The sequence below is a fragment of the Aquila chrysaetos genome, chromosome 26 (assembly GCF_900496995.4).
Source record: "Aquila chrysaetos chrysaetos chromosome 26, bAquChr1.4, whole genome shotgun sequence".
Classification (NCBI taxonomy): Eukaryota; Metazoa; Chordata; class Aves; order Accipitriformes; family Accipitridae; genus Aquila; species Aquila chrysaetos.
The window spans coordinates 14,826,332-14,847,258 of record NC_044029.1 but is presented as its reverse complement, the minus strand read 5'-3'; the positions used below and the strand labels follow the sequence as shown (position 1 = coordinate 14,847,258).

General features: G+C 36.0%; 1 protein-coding gene across 7 annotated transcripts in view; it reads left to right on the top strand.

The window, feature by feature from the left end:
* The window catches only part of CNOT2 (CCR4-NOT transcription complex subunit 2), a 94,734-nt gene extending 74,098 nt beyond the window's left edge, over positions 1 to 20,636 (top strand). For all 7 annotated transcript variants that reach the window (XM_030002904.2, XM_030002906.1, XM_030002907.2 and 4 more), the window contains 10 exons: positions 783 to 862; positions 2,013 to 2,138; positions 4,736 to 4,860; positions 6,448 to 6,568; positions 6,680 to 6,836; positions 10,064 to 10,125; positions 10,222 to 10,271; positions 11,105 to 11,205; positions 11,784 to 11,928; positions 19,495 to 20,636. In XM_030002904.2, the coding sequence (XP_029858764.1) occupies positions 783 to 862; positions 2,013 to 2,138; positions 4,736 to 4,860; positions 6,448 to 6,568; positions 6,680 to 6,836; positions 10,064 to 10,125; positions 10,222 to 10,271; positions 11,105 to 11,205; positions 11,784 to 11,928; positions 19,495 to 19,581 (1,054 nt within the window). In that variant the 3' untranslated portion in view covers positions 19,582 to 20,636. The remainder of the gene's footprint in view (positions 1 to 782; positions 863 to 2,012; positions 2,139 to 4,735; positions 4,861 to 6,447; positions 6,569 to 6,679; positions 6,837 to 10,063; positions 10,126 to 10,221; positions 10,272 to 11,104; positions 11,206 to 11,783; positions 11,929 to 19,494) is intronic.
* The last annotated feature ends 291 nt before the right edge of the window (positions 20,637 to 20,927 follow it).

Genomic DNA, 20,927 nt, shown 5'->3' with positions numbered 1-20,927 from the left:
AGGAAGACGTTTGATGTTTTTATTTACGGAAACTTCTAAAACATCAGCTTCCATCCTGTTACAGGGGAAAAATGAATGTTGTGATTTCCCACAGGGCAAAAATTCAGAATTTCACTCAGCTGGGGCCTACCTTTGGGCTTCTCAACATCTCCAGCTTGCACAGAATGAAGTGGATCGTTTGTGAGGGTGTCTTTCCGACCGCAGTAGTTCTATATGATATTTAGATGTCTTCAAGCATTTTTGCCTGACTGTAAGAAACTTTAATTTAGCTGGTGTCCTTGTGTGGCAGAGACCATCCCTGGGCTCGTACTAGTGCCGTACGTCCATGGTGATGATTGCGCACCATAACTGTTCAGCTTATAACCGAGTCATGATCAACTTGATCACTTCCATGATCCAGCTTCCCACCTGCAAATGAACGGATTGCAGTCTGACTTTTCACTATTGCATTTACTGCTGCTTCATTTTTCTATATGAAATTATTAACGATCGTGTTTGTCATAACTTGTTGGTTGACAGGTGTCTTAAGACACAGCGGCTATTAAAAAATGAAGTTATTTTGAAGTCATTCCAGTTGTCTTGATTGAACAGTGCCTGCTGCTGCTGCTCAGGGTTTTCAGAAGTATAAAGGAAAATAATTAAAAACTGAGTTTAGGGTAATGTGGGTTGCTTAAGCTTAAAATAATTTAAGTATCTTAGGTTTTTTTTCCCCTTAATGCCTTCCACTGGAAGTTACAAAGTATGTATACCCTTTTGTCTGACTTCCTGGATTTTTTTCACAGTATGTCTGGATTTGGGATGAACAGAAATCAGGCATTTGGAATGAATAACTCCTTATCAAGTAACATTTTTAATGGAACAGGTGAGTTTACTATGATTAATGTTGATCTTGAAGTACAGTAGAGAGATTTTTTTGACTAAGTAAATCTAATTGAAAATACTTTGTTCTGTTGGAGTGCAACTTTGTTATAATTTTCAGTTGTTCCATAGAAACGCTGCTCCAGGAGCGGTGCTATGAAACTGTGTTACTACTTCATAACAGTGGATTTTAATACTTTTGAAGACAAAGTGAAAGTGTTCTGTAGAATGCTCACTGTACATCACATGACTATAGATTATACCTAGTCGGTTAGAAATGCAAAATAGCTTATGGAATTGAAAAGGGGATCAGAGAAGAAAAGATTTATCCATTTTCTACAAAAACATTATATAGGGTAAGAACAGTGGGAAAGATTTTTTGATATCTCCAACTCCTTTTGAGCAGCTGGTATATAATGTGATTCTTTCAGTCAGTTGTTTCAGTTGTGATTTTTCTATGGGAATTACTTCTTCACCTGAATAGTGAACTAGAGTAGGGAAAATATCCTTCTGCATAAATGCCTTAGGTTTGTCCATGATGGTGTTTCTGTAGGTAGCTGTGTATATGAAGGAACTCAAGGTGCTAGTGACATCACAGAGTGTAAGGGTTTGGGCATCCCCTCGGACCTTATGACATCTTTATAGAGCCACTGCTCTGACCTCGCCTATGTAGTATTTTCTGCTGCAAATGAAAAAATGTTCCCATGTAACTTGCACCGCATTGGCTCTACAACTGCTTCAGCTTTATCTCACCTTATCTAAGGACAAAAGAGCTCCTTGATGTTGCTGCTGATATGGGTTATTATCTTCTCTCAAATTTCTTCTTGATAGCTCCTTAAATTTTAAAAAGGCTACCTATCCTAGTACTGTAATTTTGATAGCCTGCCTGTATTTTACGCATGCAGTCTTTAGTTCAAAATGAGTAGACTTCATTACTAAGTACTGTTGTCTAGCTGTTGTTTAAAAACAAACCCCAAACATCTTGATGCTATTTAGGCTAGCCTCCTAACACAGAGGCTGTAGTTACTTGTAATAATTATAATGAGTAAAAAGATCAACTTGAAGAAAGAAAATATGTTCTACATTTATCTTGCACATAATGAAGTCTTTGAGTAAAAATGTAAGGGAATTTAAAATACCTGTTTTTATTGTAGATGGAAGTGAAAATGTGACAGGACTGGACCTCTCAGATTTTCCAGCACTAGCAGACAGAAACAGAAGGGAAGGAAGTGGCAATCCAACTCCATTAATAAACCCTTTAGCTGGAAGGGCACCCTATGGTAAGACTATACTTTTGAAAGCTCTTTGAGTGAAATCAGTGTTTGCTTGATTCACCTTTTGCTGTTCATAAGACAATAGGTAGTCTTTTAAAAAATGCCAGACACTTGAGCTCCGAAGTCTTGTTTTTTAAAATAAGTATTCAGTATCTCTGTGATTGGAGATTACCCTCAGGCTTTTGTAACTATTAGAACTCATCTGCTTTAGTTTCACTGTCAATAGAGGTTGTTGGGGCTTTCAGTCTGTATAGTATGATTACTCTGAAGCTGCTCACTCATTTCTTAGGCAATAGGTTGTTTTCTAACTGTACATATGCAGGAACTGTCAATGTCCGAGTAGTAAATTTTAGAAATAATACTTGATTACTAGAGGTGTTGTTGTGTAAAAAGTCATCATCTGTAAACATACTGCATATTTTCTCTGTGTATTGGTAGTACTTGCTGTAGTACTGTTCACTGTCTTTTATGATGAACATCAGATTTCAAAAAATAGCCTGTAAGCATCAGCTATTATCAGTCAGATTCCAAGTCTGTGTCTTACATAATTCTTGCTGAACAGCTTAAAAAAAATAATAAAAGGGAAAACTTTAAGATGGATACAAATCTTATTATTTGGGTCTAGAAAATTTCAAGTAAGCTTAGCGTGAGGCACAATACTTTTTTTTTATTACTTTAGTAGATTTTGTCATGCATGTTGCATCAGCTACTCTGAAAAGTTGCTTTTATAACCTAAAGTTATTTTTGTGACACTTGTCAAATTTCCAACCAAAAATAACCCAGAGTTTTCTAACTATAAAAACCTAGTGTTTTCCAGAGATATCTCCAACTTTAATTGGAGAGAAATAATAGATACCACATTATCAGGAGAAAGTAGCCTCGTGGGTTGGGCGTAACCAGGGCCCTCTGCTTAAGATAGCTGTGAGAAAGAGCTACAGGAGTGAAACTGAAGTGCTCCTAAACACAGGGAAAAGTCACTTCCCCAAATAAAGGCACCGAAAAGCCACACTGAGAGTGGAGAGATAACACAGCTTGTGGTTTACATGAGATGCTGTCTGTCTCAAAGAGAAGCTCAAAGAGAGCTCAAAGAGAATTACATGGAAAATTGATAGAAGGTAGGAAGGAGATCCACACGGATGTACTTCCAGCATGGAGCTGGAGTTCAGCATTCAGCAGCACTGCTGCATAAAAAACACTCTCATTGCTCCTGTGCTTACACCATTTCCCTGTTTTGGTGCTAGCATCGATGTTTGCAAGACTGTGTGGTGAACCAGGAAAGAAATTTCTCTGTCTGAAGAGTCATCTTGAGCAGCTGCTTAATGCAGGGGATGGGTGTGCTGGTAGAAACAATCAAGAAATGGGGATATGAGATGCACTGGAGACTGTCTCCAGCAGCAATAAGTGGAGAGCACTTTTTGTTGTGGTCAAGAAAAAGAAGGTTTGAAACTGAGCAGAGACATACTTTCTTCATGCTTAGCTTATTCAGGAAAATTAGACTTCAAATAACTTTTAGATAGAATGAGAATATGCAACAGTTAATTCATTATCAATTTTATTCATCCAGTGGAAGGAATTGTAATAACCCTGGATGAAAAGGGTGAACAGCAGAAACAAGACTAACTCAGTGCGTTTTTTTTCTTAAGGAAAGGACCTTTGATCTCTAACTTCAGAATACTAGAGAAAGTCATAGTCATCTACTGAACCATTTTAGATCCTATACATCTATTAAGAATCTTTATTAAAAATAGGCCCTAGACTTCCTTCTGTCTTCTCTTTCTCTAGTGCAGTGTTGTTTGCAACCAAATCACTGTATTACTTCTCCATCTCTCAGCAAAGAATATTTGCCCTTGGGTGCGTGGTGTGGGGGCTTTTCTTTGGTTGATTTTTTGTTTGTTTGTTTGCTTTTGTTTTGGGGTTTGTTTTTTTTAACTGGCATTAAAAAAAAAAGAATGTTGCTTTTCAGTAGTCGGAATCCATGTTCCAATGTGACTGGCCTACTTTTTTTAAATTAGGGTCAGAGCACTGAGAGTTGCAGGCTAAATGCTTTCAGTTTTCATACTGAAAGTAGGAGTCGGTCTTATGTCACAGGCAAGTATTTCATTGGTGATATGTTCTGTTGCAAGTTAGCTGGGCACCTTTTAAGAATACTTGCTTCTAAAGAGATTATGCTAAGAAATTCTTCATGCAATTAGGGGATGGAGGAAGAATGTATTATAATCTTAAAAGCAGTACATCCTTCCTTCATCAGTGGATTTCCTTAAATACCGCTTTAATAATGCCTGTGAAGATTATTTGATCATTTAGATGTGCAAAACAGGTGCTGTTCCTGGTAAAAGTACTGGGCTTCGTTCTTAAAGCAGTGGATGTGTCTATGAATTTAACCCGGAGTGTTTCTCAGCTCACACTTAAATAAGAGGCTTTAGTCTAATATGTGTGGATGTTTTACATGAATATGCTTTGTTTTGGTTTACCTGGTTTTTTTGAAAGTCATTTCTGCTGTACAGCTTGCACATAGTGAAAATGGACAGTAAGCAAGATCAACAGCAGAAAATTCTTTACTTAGCAGTCGTTTAATGTTATTCCTGCTTTCATTTTGATGATAGTTGGAATGGTAACAAAACCAGCAAGTGAGCAGTCCCAGGACTTTTCAATACACAATGAAGATTTTCCAGCATTACCAGGCTCCAGCTACAAAGACCCAACATCGAGTAATGATGACAATAAATCTGTAAGTAAACCTTAAATCTTCTTTTATTTTGAGTGTTTGTGCTTCTTCTGATGATTATATTTTAAAATAGGCAGTGACTATATTTGTAATATAAGATTTTCAAATTTGCCCCTCTAAATTAATGAGAAATTTTGCATAATCAGCATTTCATATGTAACTATGTAAATTGAATTTCTCAGGAAGTTTTTTGGTCCCAACAGTCACTGCGACCTTGCTTTCTTAATTTCATATGACTTCTGTGTATCCTTTTGTATTTGGGGGAGGGGCCAGGGAGGAACTTGCAAGAACATCTCAAAATTTATTTTTGAGAGTTGATATGTATTTTTCAAGTTTTGCAGTTTGTAATTTCTTTTTCTACCAATTCCAGCTTATTTTTTGCTGTTGGTGCCTCTCATCAGTAGTAGTAATAATTTACACATTATAACAGCTTTCTTGAAAGCTCTCAAATCCTTTAAAAGTTAGGTGGTACAGTATCACTTCAAGGTAATGAAATCACAAGGAAGAAGCTCTTTTAATAAAGACCATTGCATACGTGGGTATATTGTAGACTAGTGGGATACGCTGTATCTTATGTATTGTTGTAATTACCATGCATTAGATATATAGCTTAAATCACAAGATGATGGGGTTTTTTTCATTGTTTACTCTGAAAGATTTGTAATAAAAATGGGGTTTTTATTACAAATGAAGGGTGAATAAAATTTGGATGGCAGAGAAAAGTTTCCTACAGTATTTGACAAAATGTTCTAGTTTGTTTGGTTTATTACTTATAATTGGAAAAAAATATGTTAATCGGGGTGGCATAAATACTGATGAGGGAGTAGTAGATGTGACTACAATCTCATGTGAAAACTGAAAAATGCAACTGTTCAAAAAAGGGATGGGGGGAAGCCTAGCACCCAAATGTTGTGGCCAAGTTTATTGTGTGGAAAATGTTCTGATACAGTTAGCATTGAATACAGTAAGGAAGGAGGGAGTAAATGTAATTACACTGTGTTACTGCAGACTTGTTTTAAAGAATAACAAAGAGTAAGAAATAGTAGTTATGGAAGATAACTTTTGTCAGTATATGGGCTCCTGGAGCGCAATCACAGTTTTCTTGCCAGACGTAGTGTTTACATCTCTTTCCTGATAGTTGCAAATGTGCCAACTGTATGTTGCTTGCACCTGAAATTGGTTTGAGTTATTGTTATCTGTTGCTATGTCATGGAGTGTTACGTGAGAGCAAGACTGTATGGAGAAAATATATGATGTGATGAGTCCAAAATATCCTCTAGTCACAGGCACTTGGGATATACATTGTGTATTGAAACTCAGGTGTAAAATATTTTCTTAGCCTTTTAGAATGCAAGCTGTTAGCTCATTAATAGCTCTTATTGTATGACAGGTGTACTTTAGGAAGTGGTAAATATTACATAAGGTTTGTCAATAGAACTCAAGCGCTTCAGCTTGGTTCCATTTTAATGCCTAATTTATTAGAGTGAGTTGACATACGGGTTTAGAGCGCTTGACTGAAAGGTATGGTCAAGAAGTTTTTCCATTGTGGTTTGTTTCCATCATACCAACTCTGCAAATTATTTTTTATAGAATTTGAGTACATCAGGCAAAACATCATCCAGCACAGATGGGCCCAAGTTTCCTGGAGATAAAAGTTCAACTACGCAAAACAACAACCAGCAGAAAAAAGGGATCCAGGTGTTACCTGATGGTATGTGTCATTCCACTTTTTCTTCTTTAAAAGTTTTGACAGTCATTTAGGTCACCTTGTTGATTCTTCCACTTCTTGAAAGGAGAAAATTAATTTGTTCTTCTTGCCCAGGTCGGGTTACCAACATTCCTCAAGGGATGGTGACGGACCAGTTTGGAATGATTGGCTTGTTAACATTCATCAGGGCAGCAGAGACAGATCCAGGAATGGTACATCTTGCGTTAGGAAGTGATTTAACAACACTAGGTCTCAATCTCAACTCGCCTGAGTAAGTTTCTGGTTTTTAGTACTATCTTCGGTTTTGGTTTTGTTATGCTGTCGTTTATAATAAGCTTACTTAGCTCACACGACTAACAACCCACAAGATATTTTGCCAAATAAAATTTGAAAATGTAATGACAGTAAAATAAAATTTTCATAAACAAGTGAATTGTGCTTCAAGGCATACTGAGATCTTGTTATGCAAACTTTCAATAAAACTAGTGGCTTTGCTTATTCTCCTAACTTCTTTAGGACTTCCTTCAAGGAATTGACACTGTATTGTTAATAAATTTCATGTATATGTTATTTTTCAAATAATAATATTCCTTGAGGATATCTACACTTAAGTCTCAGCAATTTAGGGGGTAAATTTGATTTATATTAGTGTAATAATGAACAGAGCATCTGCAGCGCTACCTGGCACCAAAGATTAATTTAAATGAAAATGCAGTTTTATAGTTAACTTCTAGTCATTCAGTTCACCTAAGTTCAGTCATCTAGGCTTCCTGTAGACACAGTGGGGAGAAAAGCAGTTAGCGACTGCCCTAATGGTGAGATAACTGCTTAAGATAGGTGAGATGAATCAACAGCCCAGAGTGCCTCTCTTTCTCTACTAGTTACAGAAGGAACCTAGATCAGTTTGGACAAAAGCAGTATCTTCTAGGTGACTGTAATTGTGAGAGAAATTTGATTTCTGGTACTCTGCCTTTCAGCTGAGAATCTCCCATCATTTTGTTTCAGCAGAGATTTACGTAGTGTTAGCCCTGTTGACAGCGTAGTATATGTATTTTAAGGTTTGCACATAATAGATTAACAAAACAAAGACCAAACAGCATACACACGCACAGTTTCCATGTTTTGCAAATTTATATGCAGCTGCATATAATCAGGGAAGTTTGGTGAACGTGGATATCAAGGTGCGAGGGAAAGCATAAGAAAAGTGGCTCCTGATTTTTCTGTCTTGAAATAATTGGCATGAATTTACACATCTCTTTCTAGAGATGTAACTCTTTAGAAATTACCACTTCCAGAAATTCGTTCTATAGAGCTTGCATCAAAAGTTAGTCAAATTGTTATGCCGTTGGCACTTCTAAAAATATTTCAAAACGATCATCCAAAGTCGATTGTCTGTAGATATTTGCAGCGTGTGTTACATTAATGTAACATCTTCTTCATGTGTACTGTTAGTCTCACAGCTCACTTCTCTCTTGAATCCAGTAGCTTCCCCACTCCCATCCCCGCACAAACAGTGCGTGTTTGTACATGAACAGTATATATACCTGGCATGCTGCTGCTTTTCCTTAGCAGCTATGCTGTAAATAGCTGGATTTTTAACATTTTTAATTACTGTATATAAGGTATTTAGGGTCTTGGATGGAGGGAATAGGGTTAATATTTAATCCAAACAGTTCTGTATCATGAACTTTATCTGTATCATGAAATTTATACTGAGCCTGTGCAGTCCTCAGTGTCTGGCCTGCCATCTTGCCTTATGTTAAACGTCCTTTGCTTGCTTTATGAATTGTTGTTTGAAAAACTAAAAGCATTTCACTTGTGGAAAGCTGACATCTTCTGCCTTGTGAGGTACTTCTGATGGTAAAAATATCTGTCTGACTTAAATACTTAGCACAATAAAATGTGCTTTTAGAAACAAAATTTTAGAATTCTGTGTGTATCTCTAATGGTTTGAATTAACCCTTCTAACTCCTGGTTTTATATAGATTTTCTGTGCAGGTAGGTTAAGATTTGTTGAAAGAATGATTATGTATTGCCTGTACAGTCCTGTATTTCTTTAAGAAGTATGCTTTTAATTCCTTAGGATAGCTTAAAATTCTACATAAACAAAAATGATAAAAATGGCATTACTTCATGTAATTCTTTAGAGGTTATGTAGCTGTTTGTTCATGTTCTGAAGCTTTCTGAAATATTCATCATCAAATAGACTGTAGGCTGTCCCATACCTCCTTGAAAAATGTTAAATTAGTAGAGTTTTATTTGTATCATAGAGGGAACACTGTGCACAAACTTCAGTTTTTCTTGCATACAGAGGTGCAGTCTGAGTCTGTAAAATCCTGGATTCTTTGCCCTAGGAAACCAAACTCTAGGGCACGCATGGTGCTCCTCTTCTTGGGGCAATGCCTATCCGTGCTTTCAGTAGAAGGAATGGTTTCGTTATTTTCAACATCTGCAGATTTTGCCACTGAAATCTTCCTTCAGGCTCTAAAGCATGTTTTTGCTAACAGTAAGATTAGTTAGCCTGGAGTAAGATTGACACCACTTGATCAGTGTAGTTTTTGGGCCATATAGTTCAGCTGGGAGTTGGTTGTGTTCAGGTAATTTGGTAGGTTTCTGATTTTTTTTTTTTTTTTACAGTAATTGTTTGGCCTTTGAGAAGAAGGAAGCAAGGGGTTGATAGGGTGTACCATACTCAAATTTCATTTACAAAACTTGCCATAATAGTGTGCTATCATGGATAATTAAAAGCAGGCTGTAGCTACCTGCCAGAAGTACATTTCACTCAGTCCTTTTTTTCACTTCTTTACCTGTTAATTAGAAAACTCATTCCTCAGTACATCAGGCATTGTAGTAGAGTTGGAAGGTTCATAATTTTCTCTTTATTAAACTAATGGCTCCATTTCTATAATATATGTTAGCAAAAACTATATGAAAGAAAAATACTAAATCATAATAAACTTATGTTCATGTTGTGCTGGGATTCAATTTATTTGTCATCACCAAAATTTAGAAGAAGAGTAAAATCTTTACTGGTTAGTTTAAAAAAAAAAAAAAAATCTGCCAGTATAAGCTTCTCATCCCCTGTTAAATCATAGGCTAATAAATCAGAACCCACCAGGCTTGTGGCAGCTGTTCCTGCACAAATTGAACCATCTGAAATTGGATCCCTGAAAAGGGGTGGGATCCCTGAAAAGGGGTGGGATCCCTGGCACTTCTAAGTTGAAGGAATGATAGACTAAAAAGTAAATCTTGACCTTGATTTCCATGGCAGTTTTTAAATGCAGTCTTACTCCGCACAGTAAAACCAAAATGAATAAGTTGTATCTGTTTTAGGAAAGTGGGATGGATATTTCCTTTTTCCCTTCCTTCTCACTCCAGCTAGTGATTTTGGTTGTATGGTTTTCAGGTTTGCGAGGTTGGTTATGGGAGGTTTTTTTAGTTGGTTGGTTTGGGTTTTGTTTTTAATTTTGATAAATCTCTGCTTTTCTCTCTCCTCAGAAATCTTTATCCCAAATTTGCATCACCCTGGGCATCATCACCCTGTCGACCTCAAGACATAGGTAAGAGAGAAATAACTATTTAATTCAATATTAATATTTGCAAATTATATTCATTTACATGTCTTAATAGTTGCATCAATTCCGATTCTTTTTTAGACTTCCATGTTCCATCTGAATACTTAACTAACATTCACATTAGGGATAAGGTGAGTACGTGTGTGTGTGCATATGTTTTGTTAATTTATTACCAGTAATTGTCCAAGTTTCCTTTCAGATAGGTAATATTCAAAATCAGTGCATTTTATGGATGTCCTCAATCTTTTTAGGAACAGTGGTGCGTTAACCAGCTAATTCCACACATCATGCACCCATTCCACCTTAGAAAAAGAAAGGGAAGACAAAACTGAGAATGGGCATGGTTAGCAAAAGAGCACATTATCTTTTTAAGAGTTTGCCCTTCATGCAAAGCAGAAGTTTCTTATAGTCCATATACTGTAATCAAATGCTATATTAAATTGAGATATTTCTTCTTGAGATAAGCTCAGAATTGTGGTTCAAGATATTCTCACATTTATCTGTTGCATTCCATATCTGCATGAATAGGGATTTTTTTTTAGTTATATTTTCTTTCAACTATTGTAGTTCTGTAAGAGGGGATCATTGATTATAAGACATTTTAGTAATGTTACTTAATAGAGTATGAAGTGAGCAAATACATGTGTATGTTGTATGTTTTTTGTTTTGTTTTTTTTTTAAAGTAAGTAGACGATACACGCAGGTATAGGGAGAAAATTCTGTCTTGCTGATTCATTACTTCTGTTTGTTTTTCTGTTGAATCCTTTAAGTTAGAAAGGTTAACTAAAAGTGATGAAAAATTGTTTTAATAATTATTACTCGTTATATTAGAGTATCATTTGCAAACACACTTAGGATGGAAGCACATTCTGGATGTATCCTTGTGTTATATAAGTGGGATAGTATGTCTTAAAACATTTATCTATTGTGATTTTTCATCCTCATTTTCTTCAATCTTTTGCAGCTGGCTGCAATAAAACTTGGCCGATATGGAGAAGATCTCCTGTTTTATCTCTATTACATGAATGGAGGAGATGTATTACAGCTATTAGCAGCAGTAGAGCTGTACGTTCAAACTATTTTGTCAGTCTTATATGATTTAATCTATTGCAGTAATGAAGTAGTAGATGTTAAAAAAACAAACAAACAAACAAAAAAACCCAGCAAGTTAGACACTGAAAACAGAAGCTTAGTCAATCTAAAGCTGGAAACCTTTTTTTAAATACCTCCTCCAACCTTGGTTCCATTTTGTACTTTTTTTTTCATTCATACAGTGGAAATCAAAAGTCTGTCTCATGAATTTTGCATTATTATGAAGCACTGTGAAGAAGTGGCAGGTGCCAGTCGTTATTAAACGTCTAACTTATCTATCTTCAACAAAATGAAAAACAGTAAATAATCATAAAAAGAGTTTGTTGTTTGAACCTACCAGACTTCTTAAAGTTCCAAATGTGATTAGTTTGAGGTGTAATAATTGTATGGAAGAGGTATGAGGTTGTAGGTGTAACGATGTCTTAGAAATCTTGTTTCGGTTGGAATGTATTGCACTGTTTTGATTGAAACCCTTAAAATTTTAGTTTTATGAAGTCAAATTCAGATAACTAACACTAAAAATTATTTTTCCTTCCTATTAAAACTGAAAGATTTAACCGGGATTGGAGATACCACAAAGAAGAACGAGTATGGATCACCAGGGCACCCGGCATGGAGCCAACAATGAAAACCAATACGTACGAGAGGGGAACATATTACTTCTTTGACTGTCTTAACTGGAGGAAAGTAGCTAAGGTATCTCTTTTCCCTTGTGCAGATTTTTTAAGTCTGTCAACCATGTATTTTTAGAAGGACAAAAGTAAAACCCAACATCCTACCCAAAAATCTCAAACTTTTTAACCTCCTATTGTTTTAAGTTCATTAGCTTAATTTCCGATGTGTGAGGGAATAAAGATTGCCTAAAACACTGGCTTCCTTGTGGAAAAGGAGGAGCTGTGTCTCTGTTTTCAGTTTTCTTTGGGAGGTACAAGGATGTAGAACTTTCATTATGAGTTTTGTTAAAATTGAAAGCTTTTTTTCAAGTACAGAATTACAGAATGGAAAGCATTATTTGGCATTTTAGAAATTGTGCTTGCAAATATTTTATTATTTTGCTTTAGAAAATAAAATAGGGAGCTACCACATCTTACTTTGGAATTAAAAATGGGGGTGGGATGGGTGGGTGGAGTGCTTTTTTTGTTTTTCAGATACTGTCTCTCCTTGAGCATATTGCAGGACTTCCATGGTCTGTTGTTTGAACATCAGAGTACTTCGAAACAAATCACTTTAGGGAGGAGGCATATTTTCATGACGCTTGTTTTCTGTATTCTAGGCCAAGAGGCAGTAAAAAAGTCAGAAAGCTATAGTCTTCTGCCTTCCCACTTCTCATAATCTATTTGTTCCTTTCTGTCCATGAATACTGTCAGTAATGTTCACCCTTGACTTGTTAGCTGAAGAAATTTATAGAATTGTGCTTCATTTTTTCCACCCTCCCCCAAAGATAATTAATTTTCACTATCTTCCAACTTTTAAGACTATCCAACTTCTAATTCCAGCTTCCAGCTTTTAAGACCATATCATACAATGTCTTTTGCTGACTGGATCGTGATTTCTGTGATTTCTCTTCCCCACTAAAGCAAAGATTTTTTTTAATGTAGATATGTGCCAAAACACTATTTGAGTAATCACGAGTGCTAATGTTCACTAACCTGGCAAGAGGTGTGCTCTTTTGAAAATAGCCTGCCCTACAAGGTGATGCATTCAGCTTCAGCTGGAGCTGAAAAAAAGATATATTCTCAATATGCATACAACCATTACACCTGCCTAGAGTCTGTTTGAGTTAAATAGTTTGTCAGGAATCTCATTCCCCACTTAAGTTTGGTTATATGAGATTTTATAAATGTGGCATGATTTTTCCTTCAAGTTTTAACCGACATGTTGGATTCATCGGTGAAAGAGCAAACGTAAAACTTCCATGACAGACCTTCTGTAGATACAGTACCTCACTCCTGCTTTTCTCTAAAAAACACTTAACAGATCAGACCAGATTAATCTTGAAGCCTTGAACTCAACAGATGTGATTCCAGCATGCTGGAACTATGTTTTGTGGTTCCACAGGCTTAGGTATTTGGTTTAATCAGAAATCTTTTCACGTGGAGCCTAACTTATGAATTGTTTGCTGAAAAGGCATTTCATTTCTGTGAGCGAGTCACATCTATATGCTTGGAGATTATGAAATACTGCATTAAATAGTTACATGTCTGTTGTGTTTTTAAACAGCAGCTCTAAATTAAAGGGAATAAAGTTCAGTGTTGTCCCCTCTGTTAAGTGCATTTCATTTCTTCCTAGCCAGTGTATTGAAGTTTGTCATCATCTAGAGATAACTAGATATAACAGTCTTTTTTCTTTCTTCCCCCCTCCCCCCAGTAAATTTGCTTAGTCTGTGCAAGCTGCCCTCAGAAATTAACGTTTTAGTTGCCCCAAAGGATATAAGAGGCTCTTCATTCTGTTTGTATGCGTGACTCGTTGCCTCTGCTGCCTTTCTTGTGACCATAAGAAAACAAAGATTTTGTAACTGAAGGTTTTAATGGCAAGCCCTACTTGTATGGTTTTTCATAAGTGCAAGGTAATTCCAAAACTTTTAGAGCAAAAGCATCACTCCTTTCAAAAGAAAACCCAAACAAAAGGAAAGTTTTAATTTCTACTTGAATTATTTATTTGCTGCTTGGTATACTTTCTTAGGTTTCCCAAGACGCTGTTTTAAAGCTATTTTATTATTATGTGAGATCATCAGAGGGGAGGTAATTACCTTTTGAAAGGATAGATTTCTTCTTTGGAGTCAACTGAATATGTTCCATTTATTTATGAGCAATAAGAGCCTCATGTCGGTTCATATATCAATGGAATTCAGTTTTTACCCTATGTGGAAACACAACACTTCTTTTACTAGGAGGAAGCGGTGCCAATTGTACAAGGATAGTAACCTCTTTAGTGTCTCTTCTTTTTCTACCTGTAGTAAATGTACGAAGCTGCTACTTGATGCTTAAGCATTACTTTTGAAGACAGTTTTCTCTATTTGGAGTCCTGAGTGCTGTCCTGAAATGCAGCATCCAGTGCGTGAGTTAATTAGCACACTACATCCTTCCTCTTCTAAAGAGTAGAGCTGGCTTCATCTATTAGGCATTCCTGGAGATACTGCGGTGAAAGAGAGATATGAATCACTACTGTTCTCCGAATGGTTTTGCCCAAGATCTACAAAGATTCTCTTCTCTTTACTTTGCATACTGAAAATAATTCCCCCAACATTAGGAAGCAATTGATAGCTAGTAAGGAGAGGGATAGTGTTTTCTAAAGTTTTGCACCTGCAGCGGTAAGTTAACAAGGAACATGATTTTTTTATTTTCCCCAGTGTCCATAGGAAGAGATATAATATCTTTTCTTTAGGCTTGTGTATTTCTTGATGTAAAAATTGGAACTGGAATATTATTTTGACATTTTTATTTAATTTAGTTTGGTGCAAAATACAGCAGGCAAGTTGAGGCAAGGAAGCTAGAGAAGGATTTGGGGGAAAATTGCTATTTTGTTACATGGAAAAGGAATCACTTGCTAGAAATAATTCTGTGACATTTCTATTTATGATAAATAAATAAGAACTTACATGTATGTCAGGTGTGATCTTGGCATTGTGTGGTAATGTTGTTACCTCTGATACTAATTTCTGGAGGTGACATTTCCTTGGAGGAAGACTCACATAGACTTACCGTAACAAGAGTGGCAGTATTTGATAACTCCATGTTGCTTTGAATGCAGAGAGAAGTATGGCCAAGTAATTTTTTGTAAAAAATGCAGAAGTATTAATTAATGTTTCAGGAAATTAAAAATATAAGAAGCTGGGGAAAAAAAGAAAGCATTCTGATAAATTGCAGTCTCTTGCTATAACCGCTACATTAGTAGTGAATGCTGGGAATATCTGTTCCTTAGAAGGCCGCAATAGTAATTGCTGCTTTAACAGTTTCATTGGTCCTTTTTCGAAGCAGTCAAACAAGAATTATTTCTGGTAAATTACTGTCTCTTATATGTGCAAATTCAGTTGTTTTTCAAGGTGCTTTATAAATTTGTCTGTTGTTCTAGTGTATATGCTCAAATATAGGGCAGCACATATTTTAATGCGTTGTGCTTTGCAGACATGGTGCATTATGTATTATGAGCTTCTGTGTATATTGTACCTATTTTAAATGATACTGCATTACGATAGATACAGTGAAATATTACTGTTTACTTTGGATAATATTACTAAATCTTAAGACTAAGTCTGTAAAAACATAAACCAGATGTGGTTTAACAGATTTTTTGATAGTGTCCTAAATTGGTTTTTCTCAAAGCCCGGTATAGTAGACTGAATAACTTCTTTCAAGAAAACATCAAATAAATATATTTTATCTTTTTTACTAAGCTGTAGGCTCTATTTTTATATTCCTAATAGATAATAGACAGAAAAAGGAAATGCAGCAGAACAGTTGAGGAATGAGACAATTCCTAATTTGTTAGGAGATAAAATCAAATTAATTCTATGTTGATACGTGGTAGTAAACAGTGAAAAAATATTAATTACAGTAAACTTCAAATTCACCTTAAATGCAGAACAAAATACAGGAAAACGCTGATTACAGATACGTCTGTGTATATGGCTTTTCATCCTAGGGCATATGAAAAGTACAGTATGGTTAAAGCCTCTTTGACTTTTCACTGAGGATTTGGCTATATAGTTTGCTGCTTTTGAGGAGACATGAGAGAGGAAGAGAGGTGGATGTGACACCAAATATGCTTTCTACAGTTGCACATTTACTCAAATACTGATTTAAATTGTCCAAAGTGAAGTGTCTGGAATTTCTCCTTTGAAAAGTAATCCTGTTTAAGGAAAAAAATTATAAAACCCTTTTACTTTGATTTTTTTTTTTTTTTAATAGTTAGAAAACATGGAATTCTCTATGGGAGAGAAGGTTAAATTTCCAAATGTTTATTTGCTTGTAAGGGTTCCTGCCTATATTAAATTACTCCCTATCCTTTTAAGATCAATATTAATTGAAATACTTTTATAATTGCTACAAAGTTGAATTTGTTCTTCTAATAGAGATGTGCCATGGCATTTTAATTCAGCCCCTAATTTAAATTTGGGTCTTTGCATCCATCTTTAAGCCAGTATAAATGCTGCTTTTTGTTCCCATTTGGAATTTTTGAACTAGCCATGGGATTTCTATCATCTCCTTTGGTGGACTTACAGAGTCCAGAATATTTTGTCCTCAGGACACTTCCTATTCTGCTAACTTTTTGTTTTGTTTTACTCTATTAATGCTATGGATCACCTTAAGCGATTCTCTTCTATCTTTAGTATTCTTACCTATTACTGTTTGTACATGTGCAGGCTGATGTAACTTTACCTTCAGAACAAGTTTTCAGGATGATATGAGAAGTGATTGATTTCTTTGCATAGAACAATTTATTTAGTGTTGCACATGTGCTGTAAGTTTCCACACACATTTAGTATTCATTATTCTTCGTTAATAAAAGGTATTTAATTTTTAATAATTACTTCCATGTGGAAAATAAAACAATTTAACAGATGTTTGTCAATGGATAAATGGCATTTTTCTACATTTTATTTGTATCTGTTTATATTAAAAAATATCAGTGCTACTGTTCACATTCTAAACCACAGTGGCCCCTGGAATCAAAAGCAAAACATAAAGTATACCTGTAATACAAGTCTTTTTCTATATGTAATAAATAATTGCCTTTTAGTTTTCAAAAATATTTGGTCAATGAGTTCTTTTTTTTGGTATTGTCAGACATAACTGTAGGTGTTCTTTGCTGGATATTGGACTTGAACATTGCTGACACTGGGATGCAAATCAAAAAGGCTGTTTTAAGCCTGTTTATTTTAAAAAGCGATGACAGCGTGAAGTATGAACTCATACTTCTAAAGAAAATTTGGTAGGGAATCGCATGCCTTCTTCTAAACGAGGGGCTTCCAATTTGTGGCACACGAAGGACTGCTCAAGCTACTGAGCGTTTCCTTCAGACACGCGCCTTGCTCGCAGCTACTACTGCCAATACAGGCACACAACCGCCTCAAGTTTGGAAAGCCCTTTTTAGGCTACTGATACTGTCTTGCTCGTTTAAGTAGCCATTTTCCATGCATAATTTTGAAGGCATTTCAGAGCGTGTGGAGGTTCAGGTAACTGATTGAAGCTGACCATAGACTGATAGTAATCTGCAGACTCTTACATGATTATGTGCAAAATGGAAACTTTGAAGCCATGAATGGGAGAGAAGTTTGAGTGGTATTTTTTCTATTATGAAATTACTTCAGAATTACTGAAGATCCGCCCAACCTAAACCAGCCTTTGACACCAAAATACCTACGTAGCTTTGTACACCGTGATCTTGCTTCTGACAAAAGGTGGGAGCAGGCATCTCTTCCCTATCGGCACGTGTGTATGTATCTGCACAAAAAGAGAGCGTGCACCAACTGGCATGCAGCATTAATTAGGAATGCCAAAAGCAATTGACTTGTGTATATATATGTATAACCTAAAAAAGCCCAAACAAAGAAAACAAACAAACCCACCACCAAAATAAAAATAAAAAAACAACCAACCAACTAAAAAAGCCCTTGGCTGGAGTAGAGAGCGGGGAACCAGAAAAGAAGCAGATGTGCAGCACTTCAGTGCGGCTGGCTGTAACCTCACACAGGTTTTGCTAGGATTTTCCAGGTTTAGGGACGGTATTCTCTGGGGAATACAGACTTATTGAATGCTTAGCATTTTCCCCTACTTTGCATTTCCCCTTACCGTGCTGAATGTTCTTTCTATGCTAGGTGGATCTTGTTTTGCCTTAAAGAAGAGAGATCTGAGAGTTGGATTTCCTAGATTTTATTTTTGGTTTTGCATTGACTTGGTCTTTCGTTTGGTTTGTCTACCTGTAAAAACTGCTTATGTTATATTATTTAATCACTTCAGGGAGTGTTCTAAAAGATCTATTCACTACTCGTAGTGTTTTCATCTGTATGTAAAAATAGCGGGGTAAGTTTGCTCTGCAGATACAGAGGATGTTCTTCTGAGGTTCTCCACCGAGTTAGGCAAAATAAATTACTGTACGTGTCCAAGGTAGCTGTTGTAGAGTTACCAAGTACTCTTAAAGAACAATTCTGACATCTCCGCTTACTCTGTTTCTTAAATGAAGATAAAATGGGGATGAGACACAGATAACTGCTGAAAGGATCTGAAAAATATAGGATTTAAGTAAGTCCTTGTACATTTTTGCATGAATGAAGAAACAAGCACCACATGTCAAAATGCACTAATTAGGTTTGTGTGCACAAATGAAGGTCACAGGGAAGGAAGCTGCTTTTTTCACTGTAATAATCACGATGCATATAGACATCAAGGGTGCTTACAGTCTGGTTTGTAGTAGCTGCTGTAGTCAGAATAAGAATTCCTTCTGGATCAGTGAAATGTTTTACAATTATGCAAACCAGACACCCTTAAACAGAAGTCAGGTGATTGTGCTGGTGATTCAGTAAAGCTGCTTATTTATGAACCAGTAGTGTGTGTGGCATCCGAGTACATGGGCAGAGGTTTTTATTCTGTGTGGTTGTCTATAAAACACTGAGAGAATTTCTCATGAAAGATATTGGCAAAGTGTGATAATAGGAGCAAGGAGCTCAGGATGTGCAGGAGGGTTGGGTGAGTCTGAAGCTTAAGTCTGAGGATGAAATGTGGTGGAATAGTTTGTTAAATTCTGGCTTAAGTAGATCTCAGTACTTTGTCTCTAACATCTTAGATAGTGTTCGCGAAGGAGAAACCTACCTAGTCTAACTTACAGTTGGGTCTGGTAGTATGCCCTAAAATATCCCCAAACTTCAGGTCATCCAAAATACGTATGTCTGACATGTTGAAAGACAGAAGCTTTCATTCATGATTCAGCTCATGCTGTGATTGTGTATTCGTGTTTTGTGTGTGTGTGTATATAAAATTGTTTTGAGATCATAACTAGGGTTCTGAGAGTAATGTAGCATTAAAAAAAGTAGGAGAGCCTACATGTTGCAGGTATAATGGCTTAGGATATTGACTGTTTTTCTACTTAAAGTATAGAACCCAAGATAGCGAAATTGTGTTTCTGCCTTAAGATAAGTTAGGACTTGATCTCTTCTGTATTTGTGCTTTTCAAGTATGGCTGGTAGAAAGACCAGGTCTCGACAGGTAAATGATATGTTGTTTTATTTGGTTTTGTCTTTTTTTTTTTTTTTTTTTTTAATTGTAGGAGTTCCATCTGGAATATGACAAATTAGAAGAAAGGCCTCATCTGCCATCAACCTTCAACTACAACCCTGCTCAGCAAGCCTTCTAAAGACTTCCCTTTTCTTGGGGTATGGCTGTCTCAGCACAATACTCAACATAACTGCAGAACTGATGTGGCTCAGGCATCCTGGTTTTAATTCCTTGAGGATCTGGCAATTGGCTCATGCGAAGGGTCACCATTTGAGGTCCTGCCTTACTAATTATGTGCTGCCCAACAACTAAATTTGTAATTGTTTTTCTTTAGTTTGAGCAGGGTCTGAATTTTTGTTTTTGTTCTATTTTTTGCCAGCAGACAAGCTTGGGTCTGTAAAGACAAGCGAGTACACTGACAAAAGTTTACCACTTAGTTTTCCAAAATGTAAAAACAAAAAAAAAAGAAAAAAGACAAAAAATGAGACAACAAAATTTGCATTGTTCATTGTAGCACTATTGGTAATAAAAAATGTTTGTGCATTTTTATGTGAAGATCCTTCTCGTATTTCATTTGGAAAGATGAGCAAGGTTTGCTTCCTTCATTTTACTTCCCCTTCTGTTTTTGAAAGGCAGTTTAAGCCAAGCTTAATGCAAGAATATTTGACTGTTTAGAAGAAAGATATTGCCACAGTCTCTGGTTAGTTTCCAGAGTTGTGTATTACTGAGCTTCATCTTTCCAGAATGAGCAAAACACTGTCCAGTCTTTGTTACGATTTTGTAATAAATGTGTACATTTTTTTTAAATTTTTGGACATCACATGAATAAAGGTATGTATGTACGAATGTGTATATATTATATATATGACATCTATTTTGGAAAATGTTTGCCCTGCTGTACCTCATTTTTAGGAGGTGTGCATGGATGCAATATATGAAAACGGGACATTCTGGAACTGCTGGTCAGGGGACTACTTTGTCGCCCTGTGCACTAAAGGGCCAGATTTTCAGCAGCCAAGGACATCCATACCCAAGTGAATGTGATGGGACTTAAAGAAGTGAACTGAGACAATTCACTCTGGCTGTTTGAACAGCAGCGTTTCATAGGAAGAGAAAAAAAAAAAGATCAATCTTGTATTTTCTGACCACATAAAGGCTTCTTCTCTTTGTAATAAAGTAGAAAAGCTCTCCTCACTGCAGTGTTGACTTTGATTTGAGATTGTGAAATTATTTCTTCAACAATGAAAAATGGAAAAAAAAAAAGTTGAAGTATTAAAAGTATCGAGCTGTACAGTGGTTAAGACACTTGAAGAGTCTTTTTGCTGCTGACAAGTAAATTTATAAGAGAGTTTTATATTCTTTTCCACAGCCAAAAAGTTTGGTTAACCTTGGTTTCAGATCCCCTCTCTGTAATAGCAAATAGCAAATCATTTTTAGGAAGGCGGGTGGGTAACATTTCGAATGACAGAAAGATGCTTCAAGAAT